Raw genomic sequence first — 23,742 nt, 5'->3', positions numbered from 1 at the left:
GACATATATACGTTATTCAATGCAGAATTGTTTGGAACTGCAAAGATTAGAAAAAACCGTAATGTCCATCTAAAAAGGATTGGTTTAAAGACATTATGATATAGCCATTGAAAAAAAGTGGAAATTCTTGGGACTTCCCTGGCAGCGCAGTGGTTAAGAATCTGCCTGCCAATGCAGGGGACATGGGTTTGAACCCTGGTCCGGGAAGATCCCACATGCCGCGGAGCAATTGAGTCTGTGCGCCACAACTACTAATAAGTCTGTACTCTAGAGCCCGCGAGCCACAACTACTGAGCCCGTGCGCCACAACTACTGAAGCCCGCACGCCTAGAGCACGTGCTCCGCAATAAGAGAAGCCACCGCAATGAGAAGCCCGCGCACAAGAGTAGCCCCCCGTCGCCGAAACTAGAGAAAGCCAGCACGCAGCAACGAAGACCCAATGCAGCCAAAAATAAATAAATTTTTAAAAAATGAATTAACATTTAACAAGAAATAACTGCTGCGGCACTGTGCTAAGCATTTCACCTAGATTCTCTCATTGAACCTGCACAACAACCCTGAGGAGGTTACTGGCAGTATTCCCAATTTAGAAACTTAACATAAGCTCACAGAAGTTAAGGGACTTATTGAAACCATAATGCACCAATTTGGTGGTTATATCTAATAAGTGGTGGTCCCAGAGCCAATCTTTCTTACTCATTATAGTATAACGCTATTTTTTACACACCAATTCTTATTGACAGCTTACTGTCAGTTACCTAAAAATTTATCTATAAAAATAAAATTTATAGATAAAAATTCTGTATCTATAGATTAAAAATTCTATTTTTATCTATAAAAATGTATCTGTAAAACTCTCACTTAAACATAGTCTAAAATATGTATAAAAAATAAAAATTTATCTATGAAACTTATCTAAAAATTTTAGATAGAAACTTATCTATAAAACTCTCACTTATACACATTCTTTTTTCTTTATGCCACCATGGCATGACCAATATACCTAGCGACTCAGTGATACAGAAGAGATAATCTGCTACCACGGAAGATGGAAAGTCCAATCTAAGTTTCAGGAGGTACTTGGGAGAGGATAAACTATCCTGTAAAGAAATACAAGATAGTTTACAAGATAAACTATCTTGTAAAGAAATACAGCATGAGCCCATACATCATAGACAGTGCTTAGCTCACAACAAAAACTAGTAGCCATGAGCAGGTGGTAGCCCTTTCACGCTGCAAATTATTTTAATTGTTTTCACCTGTCAATGGAAAGGCTCAAGGATGCTTAGCCCTGATCTCCTGTTCCCCCTAAGCTCACCATTCGCGCTGTCTTATTTTGTAGTTTGCTCTTTTGCATTTTTCTTCTCCTGCCTGGGGCTCTCCTCTCCCCTCCCTGCTCAGACCCCCGACACCTGCGGGGGCAGGGGACTTCACCATTTGCCTTCCCTATCCAGAGTCTTCGAGGAACAGTTTTAATTAAATATGGGGCAACACCCAGGAAACCTCTTTGCTCTTCCAGGGGCTCCTCGGCCTCCCCTTTCTCACCTGCCCCACCCGGCAGCGCAGCGGGTCCCGCGGGCCTGGGGTCCCCTCCGCGGCGGGGACAGGGACGAGCCCGAGGGCGCCGGACAGACACCGCCCCCAGCCCGGGTCCGACCCGCGGACGACGCAGCACCCTCGACCCCGCCAGTCCCGCTCACCTTGTCGTTGTCCAGCCGTGTGTCCAGGATCTTACGCAGTTTCCGCGATAGCGGGTTGTTAGTCTGCGCCGAGGGCCCGCCGGCCCCATTGTTGAGGCCGTTGGCAGCCCCGGTGGCGGGCACTGCTACTACTTCCCCGCTGCCCTCGGCCATAGCGCCGCACGTCCCGCCCCCCAACTCGGCCCCAGCTACCTCAGCCCAGAGCACTGACGCGCCGGCAGCCCCGTAGCGCGCCGGCAGCCCCGTAGCGCGCAGGCGCGCATCTGCCGCGCATGCGCCCTCGGAAGGCTCTGCTTCGCCCACTCCTGTGCCGCCAGGCTGCTAGGAGTGGTTAACAGCTGCTGGGAGGGTAGAGAAGTTGGGGGAGGCGGAGCAAGACCCGCCGGGTGAGAGGAGAGTAACGCGAGATTTTGCAAAGTGGACTGAAATTCAAATCAGGTTTGGAGTTTGGGAATTATGGTTTATGGGATTAAAGGCACTTCGGGGTCCTGAATCTGTGAAAGTCTGAGCTAGACTTAAGTAAAATACACTGAGGCCTGTGCCTGGGCAACTGTGTTCAGTAGAAGCTAACTCTAGTTAAATTCGCTGTAGAATACTTTGTAACTGTTTCCTGCTATGAAGGAGATTTAAATGCAGATGTGGAAAGAATTCCAAAATATAGTATGTGAAAAAGCAAGGCGAGTTACAGTGTGTATAGTGTGATCACTTGTGTGGTGTGTGTGTGGTGTGTGTGTGAAATAGAGGTACGTGTAAATTTAGGCTTTTTTTTTTTAGGATGACATTCCTTTGGAAGAGAGGCTTCCAATTTTCATTTTGTACCTTTCCAAACGGACTGAATTTTCTAATCTTCCCCGTGGGTTACTTAGTATGTCAACAGCGGTTATTAAGGTAAGGTAATTATGGCCTACTTTTCTGTGTTTATTTGTACTTCTCTGAATTTGCAAGTGTAAAAAAAAAGGAAACAAAATAATTTGAAAATTAGGATGATATAGTAGGATGAAGACAGGGAAATTATTGTAAAATTTAAATATATTTAAAGCAATTTGTATATTTTTTAATGTTCATCTATCATTCTTTTATAAGGCTAACTATAAATACTAAGTTAAGGGCTTGAAATCAATACTTTTCAATAGTTCAAATCAGTATTTTCCAACAGTTAAAATAAATATTCAGGTAAGCCTCATTAGAGACCTAGCTTTTCTATATATATGTGTATATGTAATATTTATATATAACAATTTTTATTGAAGATAAAGGTTTTCTTTTATTGAAAATGTAAAAGATATTTATGTATATTGAACTTCCTTAATATAGTAGACACTGAAAGTATTAGAGACAGGCCCCGACCTAAATATTTTAATTTAATGGGAGAGCAAATACATGCATGTAAAAGAGTAAAGCATTTTTATATAACAAAGAATTTTTTTATAAATTTATTTATTTGTTTGTTTTTGGCTGCGTTGGGTCTTTGTTTCTTCACGTGGCTTTCTCTAGTTGTGGCAAGTGGGGCTACTCTTCGTTGCGGTGCGTGGGCTTCTCATTGTGGTGGCTACTCTTTGCTGCGGAGCATGGGCTCTAGGTGCGTGGGCTTCAGTAGTTGTAGCACGTGGGCTCAGTAGTTGTGGCTCGAAGGCTCTAGAGCGCAGGCTCAGTAGTTGTGGCGCACAGGCTTAGTTGCTCCACGGCATGTGGGAAAGCATTTTTATATAACCACAGAAGAACCATGCTGAAGTGTAAAACGTGGACATACTTACCTTCCAAGTATCAGTTGAAAGGAGGGCCACTTCAATTTCCCCCTCTTCCCCTTTGGTTAGTTATTAAAGCTTTCCTGCTCTTTGGCTTCTGAAATAAGTGGAAGTCACATCATTTTGGTCACTGTGACTTCATCAAAGTATAATATGGCATTTATTAAAGCCACGTCTGGTGAATCACAGAACAAAATAGAATGCTCAGTCCTCTACATTCTTCCCTGTATTAAAAACAATAGTTTCTATTATTTAGTGTCCAAATTTATTGAGAATCAGGCTCAATGCTGGATCCTTTTAATACACTATTGTTATCTGCATAACTACCCTGCAACGTAGGGATCATTACCATTTTATCATGTCATTAGTATTCTGTTTATGATGAGTAATCCAAGGCTACAGAAGTCTTTCCGAGGACATAAGGCTACCTCACATCTCATCGTTAGTTACCAGCTAAGTTGACAGTAATTTTCAAATTCTACTACTGCTTCCTCAGTTTTCATTTTGAGTTGTGTACACCTCTCACTTGGAATGTAGGCAAAAACTTTTGCAGCCAAACTTTCAAATGTATTCTGTGTCGGTGTTGCCTTGACACTGTGCTTACTACCTTTGCACTGACACCAGCACTATTTCTCGAAAACAGATTTGGTCCTGTCACTTTTTCGCTTTAAAAACCATAATGGCAGTTACTGAAGAAAATAACGTTTTAGTATGGTGTACCCGTACCTTCATAATCAGATCTCAGAGTATCGCTGTAGTTTTATTTCTAGGTACTTGTTTGTGATTACAACACTCAAGCCACCTGTATTTTTGGGGCCACAAACACATCCCAAACTTTTAAGTCCCCATACATTGGCTCATATAACTCACTCTTCCAGGAATGTGTGCTCCTGTGAAACTGGTGAAATCCTATTTGTCCTTCTGGCTCCACTCAAATATCACTTCTTCTCTGTACCTTCACATAGCTCCCCATCTGGCCTTGGGCAGAATTAATTGATATGTCATGCAAATTCCATAGCACTTAATATAATACAACACCTCTAATAACTTGTGTCATACAATTATTTTTAAATTTACTTAAGTTTTGTGTTCCTCCACTAGACTCTAAGTACCTGGATGATGGGGACTTTGCCCTCCTGGTTTCCAGCACAATATCATACACAATATATGTGCTGATTAAAGGCTTACTGAATGAAAAGTATTGAAATGAAGTTTTTGTGTTTTTTTAATTTTATTAATTTTGGCTGTGTTGGGTCTTCATTGCTGCGCATGGGCTTTTCTCTAGTTGCGGCGACTGTGGGCTACTCTTCGTTGTGGTGTGTGGGCTTCTCATTGTGGTGGCTTCTCTTGTTGCAGAGCACGGGCTCTAGAGCACAGGCTCAGTAGTTATGGCTCACGGGCTCTAGAGGACAGGCTCAGTAGTTGTGGCACACGGGTTTAGCTGCTCCGCAGCAAGTGGGATCTTCCCAGACCAGGGATTGAACCTGTGTCCCCTGCATTGACAGGCAGACTCCTAACCACTGCACCACCAGGGAAGTCCCGAAATAAAGTTTTACAGCTTTATAAGTTAGAGTTTTTTTCTTTTGAAGTGTAGTTGATTTACAATGTTGTGTTAGTTTCTGCTGTACAGCAAAGTGATTCAGTTATATATATATGTATATATATAAATTATTTTTCAGATTCTTTTCTATTATAGGTTATTTCAAGGTATTGAATATAGTTCCCTGTGCTATACAGTAGGACCTTGTCGTTTATCTATTTTGCATATAGTAGTATCTGTTATCCCAAGCTCCTCATTTATTCCTCCCCTTCTTCCCCTTTGATAACCGTAAGTTTGTTTTCTATGTCTGTGAGTCTATTTCTGGTTTATAAATAAATCCATTTGTATCTTTTTTTAGATTCCACATATAAGTGACATTATATGATATTTGTCTTTCTCTGTCTGACTTACTTCACTTAGTATGATAATCTCTAAGTCCATCCATGTTGCTGCAAATGACATTATTTCATTCCTTTTTATGGCTGAGTTATATTCCATTGTATAAATCTTCTTTATCCATTCATCTGTTGATGGACACTTAGGTTGCTTCCATGTCTTGGCTATTGTAAATAGTGCTGCTGTGAACATTGAGGTGCGTGCATCTTTTCAAATTAGAGTTTTCGTCTTTTCCAGATATAAGACCAGGAGTGAGATTGCTGTATCATACAAAAATGAACTCAAAATGACTGAAAGACTTAAATATAAGACATGAAACTATAAAACTTCTAGAAGAGAGCATAGGCAAAAAATGCTCTGACATAATCATAACGTTTTCTTAGATCAGTCTCTCAAGACAAAAGAAATAAAAGCAAAAATAAACAAATGGGGCTTACTCGAACTTATAAGCTCTTGCACAGCAAAGGAAACCATGAACAAAACGAAAAGGCAACCTACGGAATGGGAGAAAATATTTGCAAATGATGCAACCTACAAGGGCTTAATATCCAAAATATACAAACAGCTCATACAGCTAAATATCAAAACAAACAAACAAACAATCAAAATATGGGCAGAAGACCTAAACAGACATTTCTCCAAAGACATACAGGTGGCCAACAGGCACATGAAAAGATGCTCAACGTCCCTAATTATTAGAGAAATGCAAATCAAAACTACAATGAGGTTTCACCTCACACTGGTCAGGATGGCCATCATCAAAAAGCCTGCAAACAGTAAATGCTGGAGAGGGTGTGGAGAAAAGGGAACCTTCCTGCACTGTTGGTGCGATGTAAACTGGTGCAGCCACTATGGAGAAGAGTATGGAGTTTCCTTAAAAAACTAAAAATGGAATTAGAGTTCTTCATTGCAATGAATAGGAACTGACTGGGGCTGACTTCAATAGAAATTTATTTGACAAGAGGATTTGGGGTAAGTCTCAAAATTAATAGCAAGGATGAAGGACCACACTTGGAAGAGAACATGGGGAAACAAAAGCAAGCTGGGGACACATTGCCATCATCAAAATCCCTCCAGAGAACAGCTCATCGTGGACCCCAATGTCATTACTGCTGAAGCCTGGACCGACAGGTCACTTCACCCACTGACCCTGAACTTTAGGATGCCTCCACCGCACAACTGCCGGCGCTGTCTCTGGAGACTGTTGTTTAAAATTATACCACCTCCTGAGGAGTTGTCCCCATCTATGCTTTTTGTGTCAGTTTCTCTTGATTCCCTGCAGTGCCAATTTCTTTGTGTCCTCAGGTTTTGTTTCTACATTTGTGTGTCTGCTTAGTTGAACCTAAAGCACATGTCCATGCTCTGTTTTCTACAAAGGCTGAGAAATCGAGTATGAAATTTTTACCTTTCATCGTTAGTTATGTCAATTTCTCCATGAAAGTCCTAGTAACATGTACTGTCTCTCCTGTGTATTTCTCTCAGGGACTTTGAAGCATCGGTCCCACATTTCCTATCTCTTTTTAATCACGACTCCCTGCGCCTTTTCTTTGCATCTTCTGTTACCTGCTTTACTGCCTAGTCCTTGATTTTTAGGCATTGAGGCTTCTCACATGGAAATAGTTCCTGATTTCTCTCTTTTCTCTGAAACCTCATGAATTTTGAAAGCTGCTTCAAATTTGTCGTTTTCTTTTTTTGATTCAGGCGTATTTTCTGCCGCAGTTCTCATCCTTCAGTTTGTCCTTAAAATTCTCCAATTTTAAAGTTTCATGACTGAAACCTTAGCAGTCATGAATGTAATGATTTCATACCTCTTTAGCAATAAAATGATTTCAAACCTGCACATGAAATCTGCAGAATGAATAACTGCGGCTGGTCTGACTGGAGCCTGGGTAAGGGCCGGCTTTCTTTGCTAAGTACACCTTTTTTTCTCATCTGTGCAGCCTCCCCTTGGCTGCCTGTACCAGTTGGAGTTTGGGGTTGCAAAGTAACAGACAGTGTAATTTACTGGAAGGATGTGAAGGCAGCTCAAAGAACTGAAGGCTGAAGGTCCAGCTGGGAACCAGCAGCAACTCAGGAGCTCAGTAAGTAGAACCACTTGGTTTTTAGGGCACTGATGCTAATTCTTTTTTCTGCTTTTGCTCAACATTCGAAGTCCTAAAGCGAGTAAACTTTGACCACACGCCCATCCATTGGTCAGGACACCATGTTTTATGGTTCCAACCTGTTCCCAAACCAAACTTGAGTGCGCTCAGGCAAAGCGCAGCAAAGCCAATCTACCAACACCAGGTTGTAGTGAAGAAAAGTGCAGCATTTCTTGCAAAGTGCCAAGCGTGGGACAAAGCAAGGGAAACGTGAAGCTCATGCTCAAAAGACCAGAACTCCCCAGTGGCTTTCAGGGCAGGGTTTTTAAAGACTGTGAGGGAGAGAGTCCCAGGATGCCTGATGGGCTTGTGCAGAATTCTCTGATTGGTTGATGGTAAGGTAACAGGGTGATGTTTCAGGAATCTCCGTCGTCAACCTTCTGGTTCCAACCAGTTTGGGCTCTACGTGCTGGTGGTCAGCATGCAGTTAACTTCTTCCATCTGGTTGGGGTTTTAGTATCTATCAAACGACTCAAGGATATGACTAAGGATTTTATCTATAGCCATTGAGGAAGAATTAAAGGTTCTTGATTTTGTTTTATGAGAGAACTACTATGATATTGTCTTGTTTGACTGTTTTCCTTTGTTTCTGCATTTTTTTCACTTCTCTGATTAAATTTGCTCTTTGGAACTCTGGAAAGGCCTAGGAGGCTAAAGCTTTTTACAAACAAGAGGCAGGGGACATGAGGATGTCTGTGCCTGGGAAGGCCCTACAGGGTCCTGCTTGGTTTCAAACCCAACAGCACACAGTACTGGAGAGGTAATTCTGGTCAACATAATAACTATAAATTTGTGGTCTGTGAGACAGATTAGGAAATAATCTATATTTAAAAGGTGCAAAATCCAACTAGATAAAGAGTTTAGTTACAGCCCCAGCACTGGGGGTAGATGGGACTGTCATGCAGATTTTAATTAGCTTCCAGCAAACAGAGATTAGTTGCAACTCAGTGGGGTGGGAGATAGTGTGAGTATGAGATGTTGTGCACCCAAATTAGACGATTATATTTATGACAGGGGTTATAGTAAGAGTTGTGTCAGAAGTTAGTGTAAAAATAAAATGGCTAAGAAGTAGCCAGATGAAACCATTTCTAGATAAACAGGATTGGCATATTAACAGGCAGCTCAGGTAGATTATTCTGGAAATTGCCACTAGGTTCCAGGTCTCTGTCCAGAATCTCTAACCACAGCCTGAAATTTTTTGAGTAAAGAGATGATAAAATGACTTAGCAACTCCAAGAATATGTAAAAATAAGCATGGAGAAAATAATGATAAAATCCTTGGAATCAATATTTTTGTACCAGTTTGGAATGTTAAGGGCAAATCTAGGTGACCACAATTGCAGAAAATAAATGAAAAAGAAAATGGGAAATTTGAGCAGTGTATATAATCATCTGAAAAATATAGCTTGTCTTGTTTTTAAATCTGACATATTAAACTTGTAATTTCAACTTGAAAATTTTTTGTGTGTGATTTTAATTTTAAAAGGTATAATAGTATTTGATAAGTTTTAACAGTATAATAGTATTTGATAAGTTTTATAAGTTTAAATAAATCTGAATCATCAAATCTTTATTATTAGGTTTTCAAGTATCATTTAAGTACTTAAGAATATTTTGTGTGTTAGGTTTGTAATTCCACCTGCTTATCTGTTTGAAGTACTTTAGAAAACCAGATACATGAAATATTTAAGTTGAAAAGTTTTAGATAATTAAGTCAATCACAAAAAAAATCTTAAATATTTAGGAGAACATAACTTGCATGACTTTAATATGAAATATTTAAAATAATACATGAATTAAATTTATGAGTTGTACTTAAATGCTTGGGGAAATTTAATATCTTAAATTTAGAAACAAGTTGAGTATTAATTAACAATCACTAGGTTTGTAAGTAGATTTACTTAATATTTAAGTTGTATCTTCAACTTACAATCAAAATTGTAAGGTATGAACTATTAGTGAAAATGAATGCAGATGTAAGAATTCGTTTCTACACACAAAAGCTATCTTTATACATTTTTAAAAAACCCCAAAACCCTTAATTATCAAGTGATACTTCTCCAGAAAGCTACTGATATGTTGAAACCACTGGTAAAATGATTAGTACCCTGGTTCCAGAGTCAGAAAGCCTGGTTTGAATCTCAACTCTGCCACTATATGCCCCCGGGCAAGTCATATTTTGCCTCCAATTCTCAATCTCCTCCTGTACAAAATGCTATAACACTACCTGGGTTATTGAGTAATGAGGACTAGATGAAGTAAGATGGGTGTAAGAGGTATTATATAATCGAGAAAGTAACACGTAGTTGCCACATTTATCTGAGCTATTTCACACACTCTCAGTGGAACTATGCAATAATCCATTCCTGCCCAAGTTTCATACAACAGTCCCACATTATCAGATAAATAAAGCATATATATTTTTTCACACACTTCCTATCTCCTTTCAGCCTCAAGTTTCATCTGGCACTCACGTGTACGCATACATGTAAATACATAGTTTAATACTAAGGTGTAAACATCCGTGCACTTTCCAGAGTTTCCTCTGGCCATTCCCTCTTTCCTTATACATATGCATGTATTCTCCAATAACAAGCCTCATTGTGTCTACTTGTTCATTCTTGTGGTCCGAATCTACAGGGTTGCCAGCTGGCCTCTCTTATTTAACACATACTACACGTAATCACCAGATAGTAATGTCTCCAGTTTAAATAGCCACAGGTACTATTTTCATTGTCCAATTTCTGTGCTGCAGCTTTAACATAGAAACCATCCATTTCCCCTTCTTTTGATTTGGTCTCCACCTGTCACTGTTCTGCATAGGTCTGACAGCTTTGGGCTTTTAATTGATTGTTACTGATTTTGTTTTCAGAATAGATGAGTCCATGGCCTCTTATCAGAATTAAGCAGTCCACCAGTCACAGGGAACCTGATGTCTGTTGAACTCTTTTTCTGCTTGAGTTTCCCACCTACGCTGCGCTGTGCTTTGGCCATCACATCCATCCCTTTGCCTGGAACGCATTTCCTTTCTTCCTCCCTTGACTATCACTTACTCATTCTTTTAGAGTCTCAGGAGCCTCCTCTTCCAAAAATGTACCGAGTCAGGCCAGCTGTCCCTTCCATGTGCTCTTGAATCACCCTCCAGGTGGTTCTCTCACTGCACTTTCACACTCTGTGTCATTATCGACACATTTTTATGGTATTATTCGCGCTAATCTGTGAGCTCCCTGAGTCTAGAAACCATCTCATTCATCTTTGAATACTTGGCACTTCATGCAGTTTCTGTAATGTTGTTGGAATTTGATAAGTATTTGTTGAATAAATGAAAAATTAATATGAATAAATGAATAGACTGATGTATTTGAATAAACGATGACCCAAATTGTAGAAAATATATTCTGTTCTAAACCAAGCTGAAAACACAGCATTTCTGTTAATATTAATGTCCTCACCCTTCACTCATTTACCCAGAGGAGAAACTCAGGGTTATCTCTGCTTCATCTCCACTACGCCCCTCACTTTCCCTGGTAATGAATCGTGTATTGAAATCCTTCACAGAACTCTCATATCTATGCCTCTAGCTCCCCCTTCCTAGTCCCATCGGTACCTCCCTATTCAAGACCAGAATTTTCTCAACAATTTATTAACCACTTCCCTTCTTTCTGTTTCACAGTTCATTATAAAATAGTCTTTTATAGTCCGTGAAATAGCCTCATAGTACATTGGTACCAGATTTTTTTCTTAAATACAGTTCTTGATATGTCTTGATGTATTGATATATCACTTCCTGGATTAAAACCTTCAATGCATCCCTATTCCAAATGTAAAGCAGCGATCCCCAAACTTTTCAAAAGTATCACCCCTCCTTCAGCTAAAACATGTTGAGAGTGTGCAGTGTACAGATACATACATATTTATAACTATATATTTAAGTTATGACTGTAATAACATGCTAGAGACATAAACGGGCATACGTTGCATTATTTAACAGGCACAAAAACATAAAAGGTTGAGATAAAGAGAAAATAAATTTTGAATAATTTTTATTTTATTAAGGTTCAAAGAACTTTTTAAATCTAAATTTTTATTATTCATATACATGTTTACTTACATATGCATATAATTTATAGATATGTCTGCTTAATTATTTTACTTTAAAAGATTTTATATGTATTTATTCATATTTATGGTATATATATATATATATATATATATATGCTTCATTATTTTTTAAAACTTTGGTTAATACTTTGTGATACAGCAACTGAAGTGGCTGCTCTCATTCCAAGTTCAGTTTATTTTAATACCTCGTTCAAGGGCTGTCATGGAAAAAAACTCAGGATTTCGCAAAGGCACAATACTATTATACCGTTGATAAGAAGGTTCATCATAAATAACATGGGGTCTATACCTATATTTCAAATATCACTTTTTCTGATACTATTTCTTATCACCTCTCATTAGATTATCCTTGGTATTGTCTTGTAACGTAGGTGATGAACATCTTATACTTGGAGGATAAGGAATATCAGCTCTGCCACATTTTAATTTATTTGTGTTTGTATTATTAGTACTATCTTCAATCTGTGGGTTCTCTGAAGGCATCTTTTTAGGCTGTTTGCCATTTTGGAGGATGTTTAGTTAAACTTAAATGACATAATCTATAATCCACCAAACTGGACCCTCACGTCTGCAAACTCATTGCAAGGTAGCCTGTTGCAGTGAGCAACACACTGAAAACTAGCAAAAAACTATGACTCCCTCCCAATCCTGGCCTTATGGAGCACCCACCCTTCCCTCAGGATGCCTCCCCGACTGTACATGACATGAGATCTATGACCTTGAAATATGGAGGGTGAGGGAACTAGAGTCAACCCATAGAGTGCATTTCAGTAATGCATCATTTCTAACATTAAAAATTAAAACTAAATAAAAGTTTTGACATCATCTTGCACCCCATTGCGCTCTCCACTCTCTGACATCCATCCTGGGGTTATGTCCCATGTTGGAGCACACCAGTGTAGAGAATCAAGTCCGTAGTGCTGTCTCTGGCTTCCAGCTGCTCTGTAATTTGACCCCAACCCATCTGAGAAATATATCCTTATATTTTACTCTCATTGCTTCCCTATACCTATCTTATGCTGCACTGCGAGCATTTAATCCCCTTCTTCTAAGCATGCCCAGTGCCTTTCATCCCCACCCTGCACATGCCCACTCTTCTGCCTTATATGCTCTCCCCACTTTACTTCTGTATCCCCACCTACCATTTTTCTCCTTCATGAAACCTTCCATTTGGGTATCATCCCTTTTACCTCATCTGAACACAGGTTCATAGAAGTTAAAGGTTCTCTTTGGCGCTTGAATTAGAAAGAATTACGTGCATGTATTATCTGTTCTATGGTCAGGTTAAACACCTTTAAGAAGAGGTGCTGGGTCTCATTAATTTTTCTATTCCTAAATTATCTTGCAAATGTCTTGGCACATAATAGGCATTCATTCGGAGGCAGTGTGATACTGTAAAACGATATGGGCTTTGGAATCAAAGAGACCTGACTCATGGGAGAAGGATTAGCATTTTGGTGAAAATTTTAGAAAGGAAGAACCCTCTATCATTTCAAAATAACCGACAAGGGAATGGTCACACATTTACTCTCAGTAGACGCCAGCCGACAATCCCTTGAGAGGTGCAGAAGAGACTTCTCCACTTGGTGTGACATCAAATTGAAGTTCCTTTCAATGGCATGCGTCTATGATTTGGAGCAGAAAGAAAACACCAAATCTCTAAAGGCCACTCCCAAGGAAGATGCTGTTGTATTTTAAAGTCATCTGCCATATCTCAATTGTATTAACCATTTCTGGTCTTATTTATTGACTAACACATGTATAAGATACCATTTTAAGAACAGGAAGTGATTTCAGGTTTTGATAAGTTTGCTTATCCTTTTACAAGTTAACTAGCTCAGTAATTGATTATGTCCCAGCTTATTCTGGAGGACTGGCTGTCCTGCTGCTAACAAGAATTATTCAATCTGTTAATTCAGTCTGATATCATCCGGCCAGGTTCCATAGGCACGGATAATGAAGGCAATTTACGTAATGGAAGTTACATAATTTATTGCAGGGCTAGTTTTTCTATCTTCCACACCCAGTTTTGACCATTCAGCAATCAGAAGAAATAGTTGCAAGTATTGTTGATGACCAGAAGAACTGTTACTCTCCTCCCAGCACAAAAGTATAAAGTACACACACACACATGCACACCCATGCATTCACACGCATACTTCCATGGTGCTTGAAATAGCATTAGAGTTTCTTCTGGGAGATAACGTGGCAGTGCCCTTTTTCATTGAAACTGATGCTCCTGGAAGGTACCTCGTACCTATTTGTGGTGTTCTTATTTTCCAGTTTGGGAAACAGAAAGATGTGTTACTGGATTAAGGATAGTGCGAGTGAAAAATGACATGGGACCTTGAAGTAGCTTAAAAATAGGGAAACATCCATGTGTGGAGCAAGCGGAGGAAAGGTCCCAGTAATCCAGTCATTCCTCATGACTGCCCCGATGCAGCGCCACCCTCAGCTCCTAATACGCCCCAGGCCGGGAAGTGCACAGCCTGTCAGCAATCAGAACTGACTTTTCCTTTTTTCTGGCCACACCGTGTGGCTCGTGGGATCTTAGTTCCCCAACCAGGGATCCAGCCGGAGCCCCCTGCACTGGAAGTGCAGAGTCTTAACCACTAGACCACCAGGGAAGTCCAGAACTGACCTTTTAGAATGTTTTAAATTCTGCCACCTTTGGATATCTGAGGATGCCCACTGGGTGTTTATATGGAGGGAAGTTTTAGTGTCTGTATGTGAATCAAATCGAAGAGTGCAAATTCTCCACTTTATTTAACCAGTCCCTTTATACTGTGCTTACCTACCATGTTCACGCAATCCTCTCCCCTATTTAACTTTCCCCAGTACAGTGGAAAGGAAAATTAACTCACCTGGAATTCAGAAAATTATAGTGAAGCTTTTAAAAAGTGTTGACTATTTTTTAATAAATTTATTTGTATTATTTATTTTCTTTTGGCTGTTTTGGGTCTTCGTTGCTGCGTGCGGGCTTTGTCTAGTTGCGGTAGCGAGCGGGGGCTACTCTTCATTGCAGTGCACGGGCTTCTCATTGCAGTGGCTTTTCTTGTTTCGGAGCACGGGCTCTAGGCGCGCGGGCTTCAGTAGTTGTGGCGCACAGGCTCAGTAGTTGTGCACACAGGCTTAGTTGCTCCTCGGCATGTGGCATCTTCCCAGACCAGGGATCAAACCTGCGTCCCCTGCATTGGCTGGCGGATTCTTAACCACTGCGCCACCAGGGAAGTCCGTAAAAAGTGTTGACTTTTTATCCTCGTCACAGACCCACTGAGTCTCTTAAGATTGAGGAAGAGGAAGATTTATATTAAAAAGGAAAGAAAGGGGCTTCCCTGGTGGCACAGTGGTTGAGGGTCCGCCTGCAGATGCAGGGGACACGGGTTCGTGCCCCAGTCTGGGAAAATCCCACATGCCGCGGAGCGGCTGGGCCCATGAGCCATGGCCGATGAGCCTGCGTATCCGGAGCCTGTGCTCCACGATGGGAGAGGCCACAGCGGTGAGAGGCCCGTGTACCGCAAAAAAAATAAATAAAAAGGAAAGAAAGAAACAAGGAAGGAAGGGTGGGAGGGAAGAAAGGAAAGGAAAGGTTTTAAAAGGAAGAAAGAAAATGCTCCCTGCATATTTTCTTTTACTACTAAACAGTTTTGGGAGTCTCTAATCCAGTGGTGTTTCAAAGTGATTCCTCAGTGCAGAACTTCATCATCCCCTGGAAACTTGTTAGAAATATAGATTCTCAGGCCCTGCCATAGGCCCACTGAATTGGAAATTCTGAAGGTGAGGTCCAGCAAACTGTTTTAACAAGTCCTCCAGAAGCTTCTGATACGTGTTGACTTTTGTGTTCTGCTGCTCTGTGTTTTTCAGTAAAAGCACATCCGTAGGTGATAGGCCCCAAAGAGAAGCTTCATTTCTACAATAATTTTGTTATTCTTTCTCTCTGGTTCTCACAAATCCCAGGAGGTTGTAATAAAATAAATGTATAAAAAATGGAATTTGTATTATGGTTACTGCATACATGCTTCATTAATCTCCTAGCTTACGGTACAATACATGTGTTATTTACCCATATACCTCACAGCAAAACTTAGTATAATGCCTCATACCGTCAATAAATATTTATTAATGAACAAATAAACTTTTCTCTTATAAAAAGCAAGTTTTCTGTTTGGAATTTACAAATGCATCCAGTTAGGATGGGGGATCTTTAATTACTATTTGGTGGGCACATGTTCATCTGATGTTGCAAACATGATATATGTGTTTATAGCTAAGTGGAAGGTAATTACCACGATCAAGAAGAACAATTCAAAAAAGCATCCTACTAATTTTGGATCAACAGCATCCTCTTTTCATACTAAGGAAAATCAGTCTTAGTTCAGTCCCAGGTCCTTAAAATATACTCAATAAATCAGATTGATGATGACAATATTGATACCAGGGTTATCACGCCTTTAGATACAAATCTCATTTGGGAAATTTTCTGTCATTCCTGGCAACCTAAAACAAATTGATGCTGGTCAGAAATTGGAAAATAATCAAACACAGACAGTTATGAGCAATTTCTCTCACGATTACAGACTTATGGCTCAGTTCATCAATATTTGAATTACATGTGTGTAGCGCAATGGTTGTTAAACCATTTCTCTACAAACTACAAATTAATATTAATGAGAAATTCAATGGCACTCAGCAGCAGCATTCTGTCACTGTACTAGAGTAATCATTGATTTTTATTTTAAATATTCATGCAATGCAATTTTTGTCAGCTTAAAGCAGTAATCTCACAGCAACAGCAAGACCTAAGTCAGGTGAGACTCTATTACAGGAGGTTTGAAAGCAAAGCTGCCCACAGGGACTGGTTAGTAAAACTGGAATTGCTCTCCAGCAATTGGCATATGATTATGAACAACTGTCTCCTAATTAATAGCTGACCCCTGGGGTTATTTGGTTTGCAGTTTGGGGCCTATCTGTTTCAAGAGCTGCCTAGTGTCAGAGATGGAGTGGTTCATTCTGAACAAGAAATTTAATCGTGAGGCCGAGGAACAGAGCCACCAAAACCAGCTGGCACTTCGTACCAGAGGAGAGAAGAGTAGAGAGAAAAGCTTGGGGAGGTGTGACAACAGGTGAACAGCAAGCTTTGCGATGAACCAACATATTGGTGTGAGAGGCCCGATGAAATATGGATGCGTGTTGTTGAGCCAGCCCTATTCTTTACGTCTGAAGGAGCAAAAACAGTGTGCTCTAATAATCTCAGAGTAAACAGATTTTTCTTTAGGGGAGGTTCTTTAATCAAAACATGATTCCAAAGCCTAATTAGCAGAAACCACACCCAATCTCTCTTCGGGACCTCAGGCCAGAAAACATACCAGATGAATGATGATATAAAAGGAGAAATCTGGGGCTCCCCTGGTGGCGCAGTGGTTAAGGATCGCCTGCCAATGCAGGAGACACGGGATCGAGCGTGGTCCGGGAAGATCCCACATGCCGTGCAGCAACTAAACCCGTGCGCCACAACTACTGAGCCTGCAAGCCACAACTACTGAAGCCCGCGCAGCTAGAGCCCGTGCTCTGCAACAAGAGAAGCCACCGCAGTGAGAAGCCCATGCACCGCAACGAAGAATAGCCCCCGCTCACCGCAACCAGAGAAAGCCCGCGCACAGCAACAAAGACCCAACACAGCCAAAAATAAATAAATTAAATAAATAAATTTATTTAAAAAGTTTTTTTAATAAAAAAAGGAGAAATGCTCTCTTGCACAATTCCAGGCTATCCCTTGAAGTCCTATTTCTAAAGCTTATTTTCTACTTTTTAAGGTAAAGGATAGGCACTGTTATTAATTTTGTTACTAACACTAAAAAGCTTATAAATCACCTGCCTCTGATAGGAAATTTACATCAAAATAAAAATTACTGGTGAAGTATATGTCTACATACTTTGCCATGCTTGACACAAATTTACAATGATGGATTTTTAAATTGAAAATTTATTTTAAAGTCACTGATGTTCCTCATTCCCATGTAACTTTATAAAGCAACGTAAAATTTTTGTAAGCTTTTGTTTAAAGAAAACAATGAAAATGCCATAACGTGCCACTGCATTTGTTTTAATTCCACATGTTAATTAACCTTGTTTTCTGAAGCAATAGATGTCAATTTACAGGGTGACTTACTTAAAAAATAGAAAGCAAATTTAATTATTTGTTGAAATTATGGTATCCTGCAAGAGATAAGGGATAATTTAAATTAAGTATAACAAAAGAACATCTAGTTAACTTATAGGCAATGACATTAATGATTTAATAATGAGATTTTTTTCCCAACAGAGATAGGAGATTAAAATGCAGATATTGGACAGAAAAATTAGTGCATGTTACTGAGCCTAATATTTCCATTTGCTTCCAGTTGGTGTAAACAATACACCCTGGTAAAGCCTTATGTTTAATTCAGAGAAGGTACTATTTGCCCAAGTAATCGAATTGTGATGAAAAGTAAAACTAGTCACACTTTTTTTACCTTTAAAATGCTGTGTTTATAATAACTGTGTATGTTTGTGTATTTTGAAGGGCCATACACCATATGGAGCTTTGATTATTACATATGTGAACGTACTACATTAAATGTATTTTGGGAGCAAGATAGAGTAGAAATATTAAACAAAATTAATAAGTTTGAGATTATTAATATGAACACATTTTATACATTTGTATATAAATTTTCATTTTGTATACATGAATGATTAAATACACAAATTATTCATTTATAAATGGTAATATAAGTAGGGGGGAAAATACCAGATTTTTCAAGAAGTGAGAGAGATCATGTGTGAGGGGGGGATGCATAGAAAAAAAAAGGCATCACTAAAAACAGACAACAGTACATGTACTTATTTGTGTAAAATTACAGAAGTGTGGGTAGAAAAATAGACTAAAAGTTCTAACTATAGCTATTGACTTACAGAAAGTCCATGACAAACTGTCAAATAAAAATATTAGAGTTTAAAGTCTATAAAGTGTATTACATAATGGATAAAAACAAAAAAAGAGAAAGCAGAGATATTTGTGTATACATGAGTGTATTTGCTTGTTTAATTAGGAGACAATATAACAGGAGGCATGCTGGTCTATTAAAAATGGATACCCCAGGAGACTAGGAAGCTGGGAAAGTTATTAGCATTTCTTTTACACATCTTTATATTATTTCACTTATATAAGCATGCACTAGCATTCTTTTCACATTTAAATCTTTAGTTGAAGTAAAAACATAGGAAACTGCACATATCATGAGTGTTCTGCTCAATGAATTATCACAAAGCGAACCCAAGCATGACACCACCGCACAGATAAAGAAAAAACAACTGCTAGCATCTCAGAAACCTCCCTCAAGCCCCTTCTAGACACTACTTCCAGGACCCCATCTCTTTTGACCTCTGTGTCCCATAGTTTTGTCCATTTGTCAACTTCATACAAATGAAACAGAACGCTGTCTATTTTCTGTGTCTGAATGCAATCATTTAACCTTAGATTTGAAGATTCATCCATGTTCTTTTATGGAACACTAGTGCATTGCTTTTCCTTCAGTTCTGAATACACCATAATTTACTTATGTACTATTGATGGACACTTCAGTTGTTCAGAACCTTGCAATAGTAGGAATAATAGGAATGCTGCCACAAAATTTCCTGTGGCACACACTATTCCTTGGGTACGTATCAGGGTTCTGTCTGCAATGAGCAACGTTGAGGGATGAGGCAATGTTCTGGGCAAAGATTAGGCTTACTGTTCGCTATAAAACAGCAGGTTCCCCAAGGTCAGTGCTTCTCCCTGTATTGCAGCCCACTGCATGTGCAGGTGCCACGTGGGTCCTCTGTGTTGCCCCCATGGGACTTTGAGGGAACGGGGACAGATGCAAATGATGGTGTTCACACTGCTTCCTGTGCCGTGAGTAATAAAATACTTTGTCTCTGACCCAGGCCTCTTACGTCTTCTGCCAGCATCCCTGAAATGGTAACAGGCTAATTGATCAGCTTGTAATAAGGTAAAATCAAATCCCAACCTGACCCCCATCACATCAAATACTTTAGTGTCTATTTCTCACAAACATAACCACAATAAAGACATCAAAATCAAGAAAATAACTTTGAAAATTTACTGGCTGTGTAGATTTCCTAGCTCTGTGTCTTCACCATCAGCACCACCGAGTCCTCTAAGGACACCCGTCAGTACAGGGAGTAGAGGTGAGAGTTCTCAGGTGAGAATTTGGGAGACTGGCCCAGGGTGCTGGCGGCGAACAACTGTGACCTGGCTGGGCGCACCGCAGCTACAGCAGCCCCTACATCCTATGTCGAGGCCTTGGCCACGATGTGCCAGGGCAGCCCCTCTGGCTCCAGGTCCTCGAGCCTCCGGGACCCCCGGGGACCCCTGGGACCCAGCGGTGGCGTGCAGGGCGCCCTCTACAGGCTGGTGCGCAGCTGAGCCCTCCCCACCAGGGCGCCCAGGCTGCACGGACGGCCAGTACCTGCTGTCCTGGCCGCTGCGTCCACTGTGAAGTCCCTGCTCGTCTCTTGTTCCACCCGCCCACTTCCCAACCCTCTACCTGTCCGGCCCAGGCGCCGGGCCTGGAGCCGCCGGATGCGGGGAGGAGGCACAGACACAGGAGGGAGGAGGGAGGGAAGGAAGGAAGCCCCGCAGGAGGCCCGCCAGCTCGGGAACAGTGGACCCAGGTGACCGCAGACCCTCCCACGGACGCTTTGGGCAGACCGTCATGAACTGTCCCGGATGCCACTGGCACCCCAATTGTTTACTCTCTTCCCAACCCTCTCCTCGCCCTTCGGGCACAAGCTGAATTGCAATAAATTATTTGATGGTCTTAAAAAGAAGTCCTCAGATCCCATGAATTTCACCAAAGACATAGTTCGGAATCACGTGATTGTCTTTATGTGTCACATCTCTTATTCTCCTTCAGCCTGGGACAGCTTCTCAACCCTTCTTCACCATTTATGCCTTTGACACTTTTGAAGATATTGGCCATTTTATAGAATGCCCCTCGATTTCACTTTCTCTGATTTTCCTCATAACGAGATTCAGGATGCCTTATCGGTAGGAACATCACTGTAGTTGATGCTGTGTTGTAATTGCATCTTATCAGGTGGTACAGAATTTTAATTTGTCCAATTACTGGTGATATTCACTTTTATCGTTTGATTAAGGCGGTGCCTGCCAGAATTCTTCACTGTAATATGATGCCTTTCTCCTTTCCATTAATAAGTGTTTCATGGAAAGTAATTTGAAACTATGTAAATATCCCATTTCTCATCAAACAAGTTTATTTATTTTTATTTTTATTTATTTATTTATTTTTGGCTGCATTGGGTCTTCGTTGCTGCGTGCAGGCTTTCTCTATTTGCAGCGAGCGGGGGCTACTCTTCGTTGAGATGTAGGGGCTTCTCGTTGCAGTGGCTTCTGTTGTTGCGGAGCACGGGCTCTAGGCGCGTGGGCTTCAGTAGTTGTAGCACGCGGGCTCAGTAGTGGTGGCGCGTGGGCTTAGTTGCTCCGCGGCACGTAGTATCTTCCCGGACCAGGGCTCGAACCCATGTCCCCCACACTGGCAGGCGGATTCTTAACCACTGCACCATCAGGGAATTCCCTCAAACAAGTTTAAAACTTGCTTGTTTCTTTAGGACTCATAGTTTCTTATCTTATTCAATGAGTCATAATATTGCTATTGTTATTTATTTTTATTGTCTTAGACTTGACCTGAGGAAGGCTATCCAAACCGGCTTCTGTGGTATCTTAATACAATTCCATCACTGAGTATTTGCTTTCTTTCTGTCATAATAATATATTGCAGGCTTATCTCATACTTTTCCCTGCCTACACAGATGTCTACGTATCCATCTATGTATACCGAAAACCATGACCTCACTTCAATCCTTCTATTTCCAATCAACAACACAGGATTCATTTTCATTTTCTTCCTTTCTGTGATTGTAACTCCCTCCTCAAGCCGTAAGAAACTTAGTTTTCGTTAGCCCTAATATATTTACTTATTTGTTTAATCCCCTGTATGTAACCTAATAGAAATTAGGCAAAGGATTTGGACAGAAAATTCACAAAAGAGAATACTTAATTGTCAAGAAGCATAGGAAAAACTGCTCAACATCATAGACATAGAGGCCTACTTAAAATGCATCCAATGAAAGAGGTAATATTATTCCAATAGAATTTCAGCTGAGAGAACTTGGAAGAATGGGAAATGGCCACAAAGAATGGGAAATGGAAGGGGCTGGACTTGCCTGAGAAGGCTTGAGCATAGCTGGGGCAGCCTTACCTCAGGGTAGTGAACGTTTTATGAAAAGAGAGAAGCCCCAAACTAGACATGGAGAATTGGGAAGGTTAGAAAGTATAGTCTGTGTCATTGTTTTGCCCATAGTTGACCTTGTGAGTCGACATGACAATGTCATATCTTTGCCTGGGAATTTGTCCTCAGTTCTCCCACCTCCTGTTACCTTGCTACTTCTCTGCTGGACCTTTAAGTGCTTGACAGCATCTCTGATTGCTTCTATATGGTAGACTTAAGGAATAATCAAGGCAACATTTGAGTCTGTCAAAGGATCTTCCATAATTCTCAGAGCATCTCTAGTTATTCAAGCATTAACTTTCCTATTTGCCACAATTCAGATCACTCTCTCTTTTTTAAAAAAGTTATTTATTTATATATTTATTTATGGCTGCGTTGGATCTTCGTTGTGTGTGCGGGCTTTCTCTAGTTGCGGCGAGCGGGAGCTACCCTTTGTTGTGGTGCGCGGGCTTCTCATTGCAGTGGCTTCTCTTGTTGCAGAGCACGGGCTCTAGGCGTGCAGGCTTCAGTAGTTGTGGTACGCGAGCTCAGTAGTTGTTGCACACGGGCTTAGTTTCTCCGGGGCAGGTGGGATCTTCCCGGACCAAGGATCGAACTGTGTCCCCTGCATTGGCAAGGGGATTCTTAACCACTGTGCCAGCAGGGAAGTCCCCAGATCACTCTCTTGTTCCCCTACAAATCCTGAGGTCAAATGTCAGTTACCATGCATCATCAAGTACCATTTTTCTTATAGTAGAAAAATATCCATTTTTGTTGGTTTTTTAAAAGTGGGAAAATAGAGACACAGAGGCCAATTGACTTTTCTTATGCTTGGATCTACTTTACCCATTTATACTCCTTCCCTGGTTCCTGTAGACATTTGAGTTTGAGACTTTTCACTTAAGGAATTTAACATGCCCATCCGCAATGAGCCATTTGGCTAGAAAAAAAAATGAGGATTAAATTAATAAAATTTGAGGATTAAATTTGGATAGAAAAAGTGGCTTAAGAAAAGGAGAAATGGGAGAGTCATTTTATATGTAGCACAAATATGAATGTATATTTCTAATGTTTATCCCAAACAAAGAAACAAGCAAAAGAAGCAGTGAAAAGTGCTACAGAAGTACAGACTTTGGAGACGTGTGCACCGTGAATGCAGTGGGGAGCCCGTAGGACAGACTCGCAAAGTAATTCCTGAGCCAATCCCTAAAGGATGAGAGGGATTTTTCTTGGCGGAGGGAACTTTATTACTTCATGATGAAGTCTGGGAGTAAATATTGGAACTTTGACGTATTCTTTCCCATTTCAGTTTTTTTTCTTATAGCATTCATTGCTATTTTCCACACTCAAATCCTCACACAGAGGGGTCAGGATAACGTGAGTACATTAAGTCTAACAATCTCATATCAATCATGCCCAACAGAACCACTAGGATTAGAATTTATTATTATTATTTTTTAAATTTTTATTTATTTATTTTTGGCTGTGTTGGGTCTTCGTTGCTGCGTGCAAGTTTTCCCTAGTTGTGGCTTGCGGGCTCTAGAGTGCAGGCTCAGTAGTTGTGGCTCACGGGCTTTGTTGCTCCACGGCATGTGGGATCTTCCCGGACCAGGGCTCGAACCCATGTCCCCTGAGTTGGCAAGCAGATTCTTAACCACTGCACCACCAGGGAAGCCCAGAACCACTAGGACTAGAATTTAAAAGTGAGGAATTTATGAGGTATAGAAAGAGTCCTGGCTTGAGTCCTGGCTCTTCTTCTTCCTC

At 40.5% G+C, this 23,742-nt stretch overlaps 1 protein-coding gene across 12 annotated transcripts in view; it reads right to left on the bottom strand.

The window, feature by feature from the left end:
• The window catches only part of COG6 (component of oligomeric golgi complex 6), a 279,030-nt gene extending 277,122 nt beyond the window's left edge, over positions 1 to 1,908 (bottom strand). For 11 of the 12 annotated variants that reach the window (XR_009516824.1, XR_009516823.1, XR_009516822.1 and 8 more), the window contains exon 1: positions 1,701 to 1,907. Coding sequence is in view for 4 of the 12 variants with exons in the window: in XM_059996097.1 (XP_059852080.1) it covers positions 1,701 to 1,853 (153 nt within the window). In the remaining 8 variants the exon portion in view is untranslated. Of the gene's footprint in view, positions 1 to 1,700 lie in introns of all 12 variants that reach the window. The other variant, XR_009516828.1, reaches the window with a different exon arrangement.
• Positions 1,909 to 23,742: the final 21,834 nt, after the last annotated feature.

This window comes from Delphinus delphis, chromosome 18 (assembly GCF_949987515.2).
Source record: "Delphinus delphis chromosome 18, mDelDel1.2, whole genome shotgun sequence".
Classification (NCBI taxonomy): Eukaryota; Metazoa; Chordata; class Mammalia; order Artiodactyla; family Delphinidae; genus Delphinus; species Delphinus delphis.
This window is presented reverse-complemented; position numbering and strand designations above follow the sequence as displayed.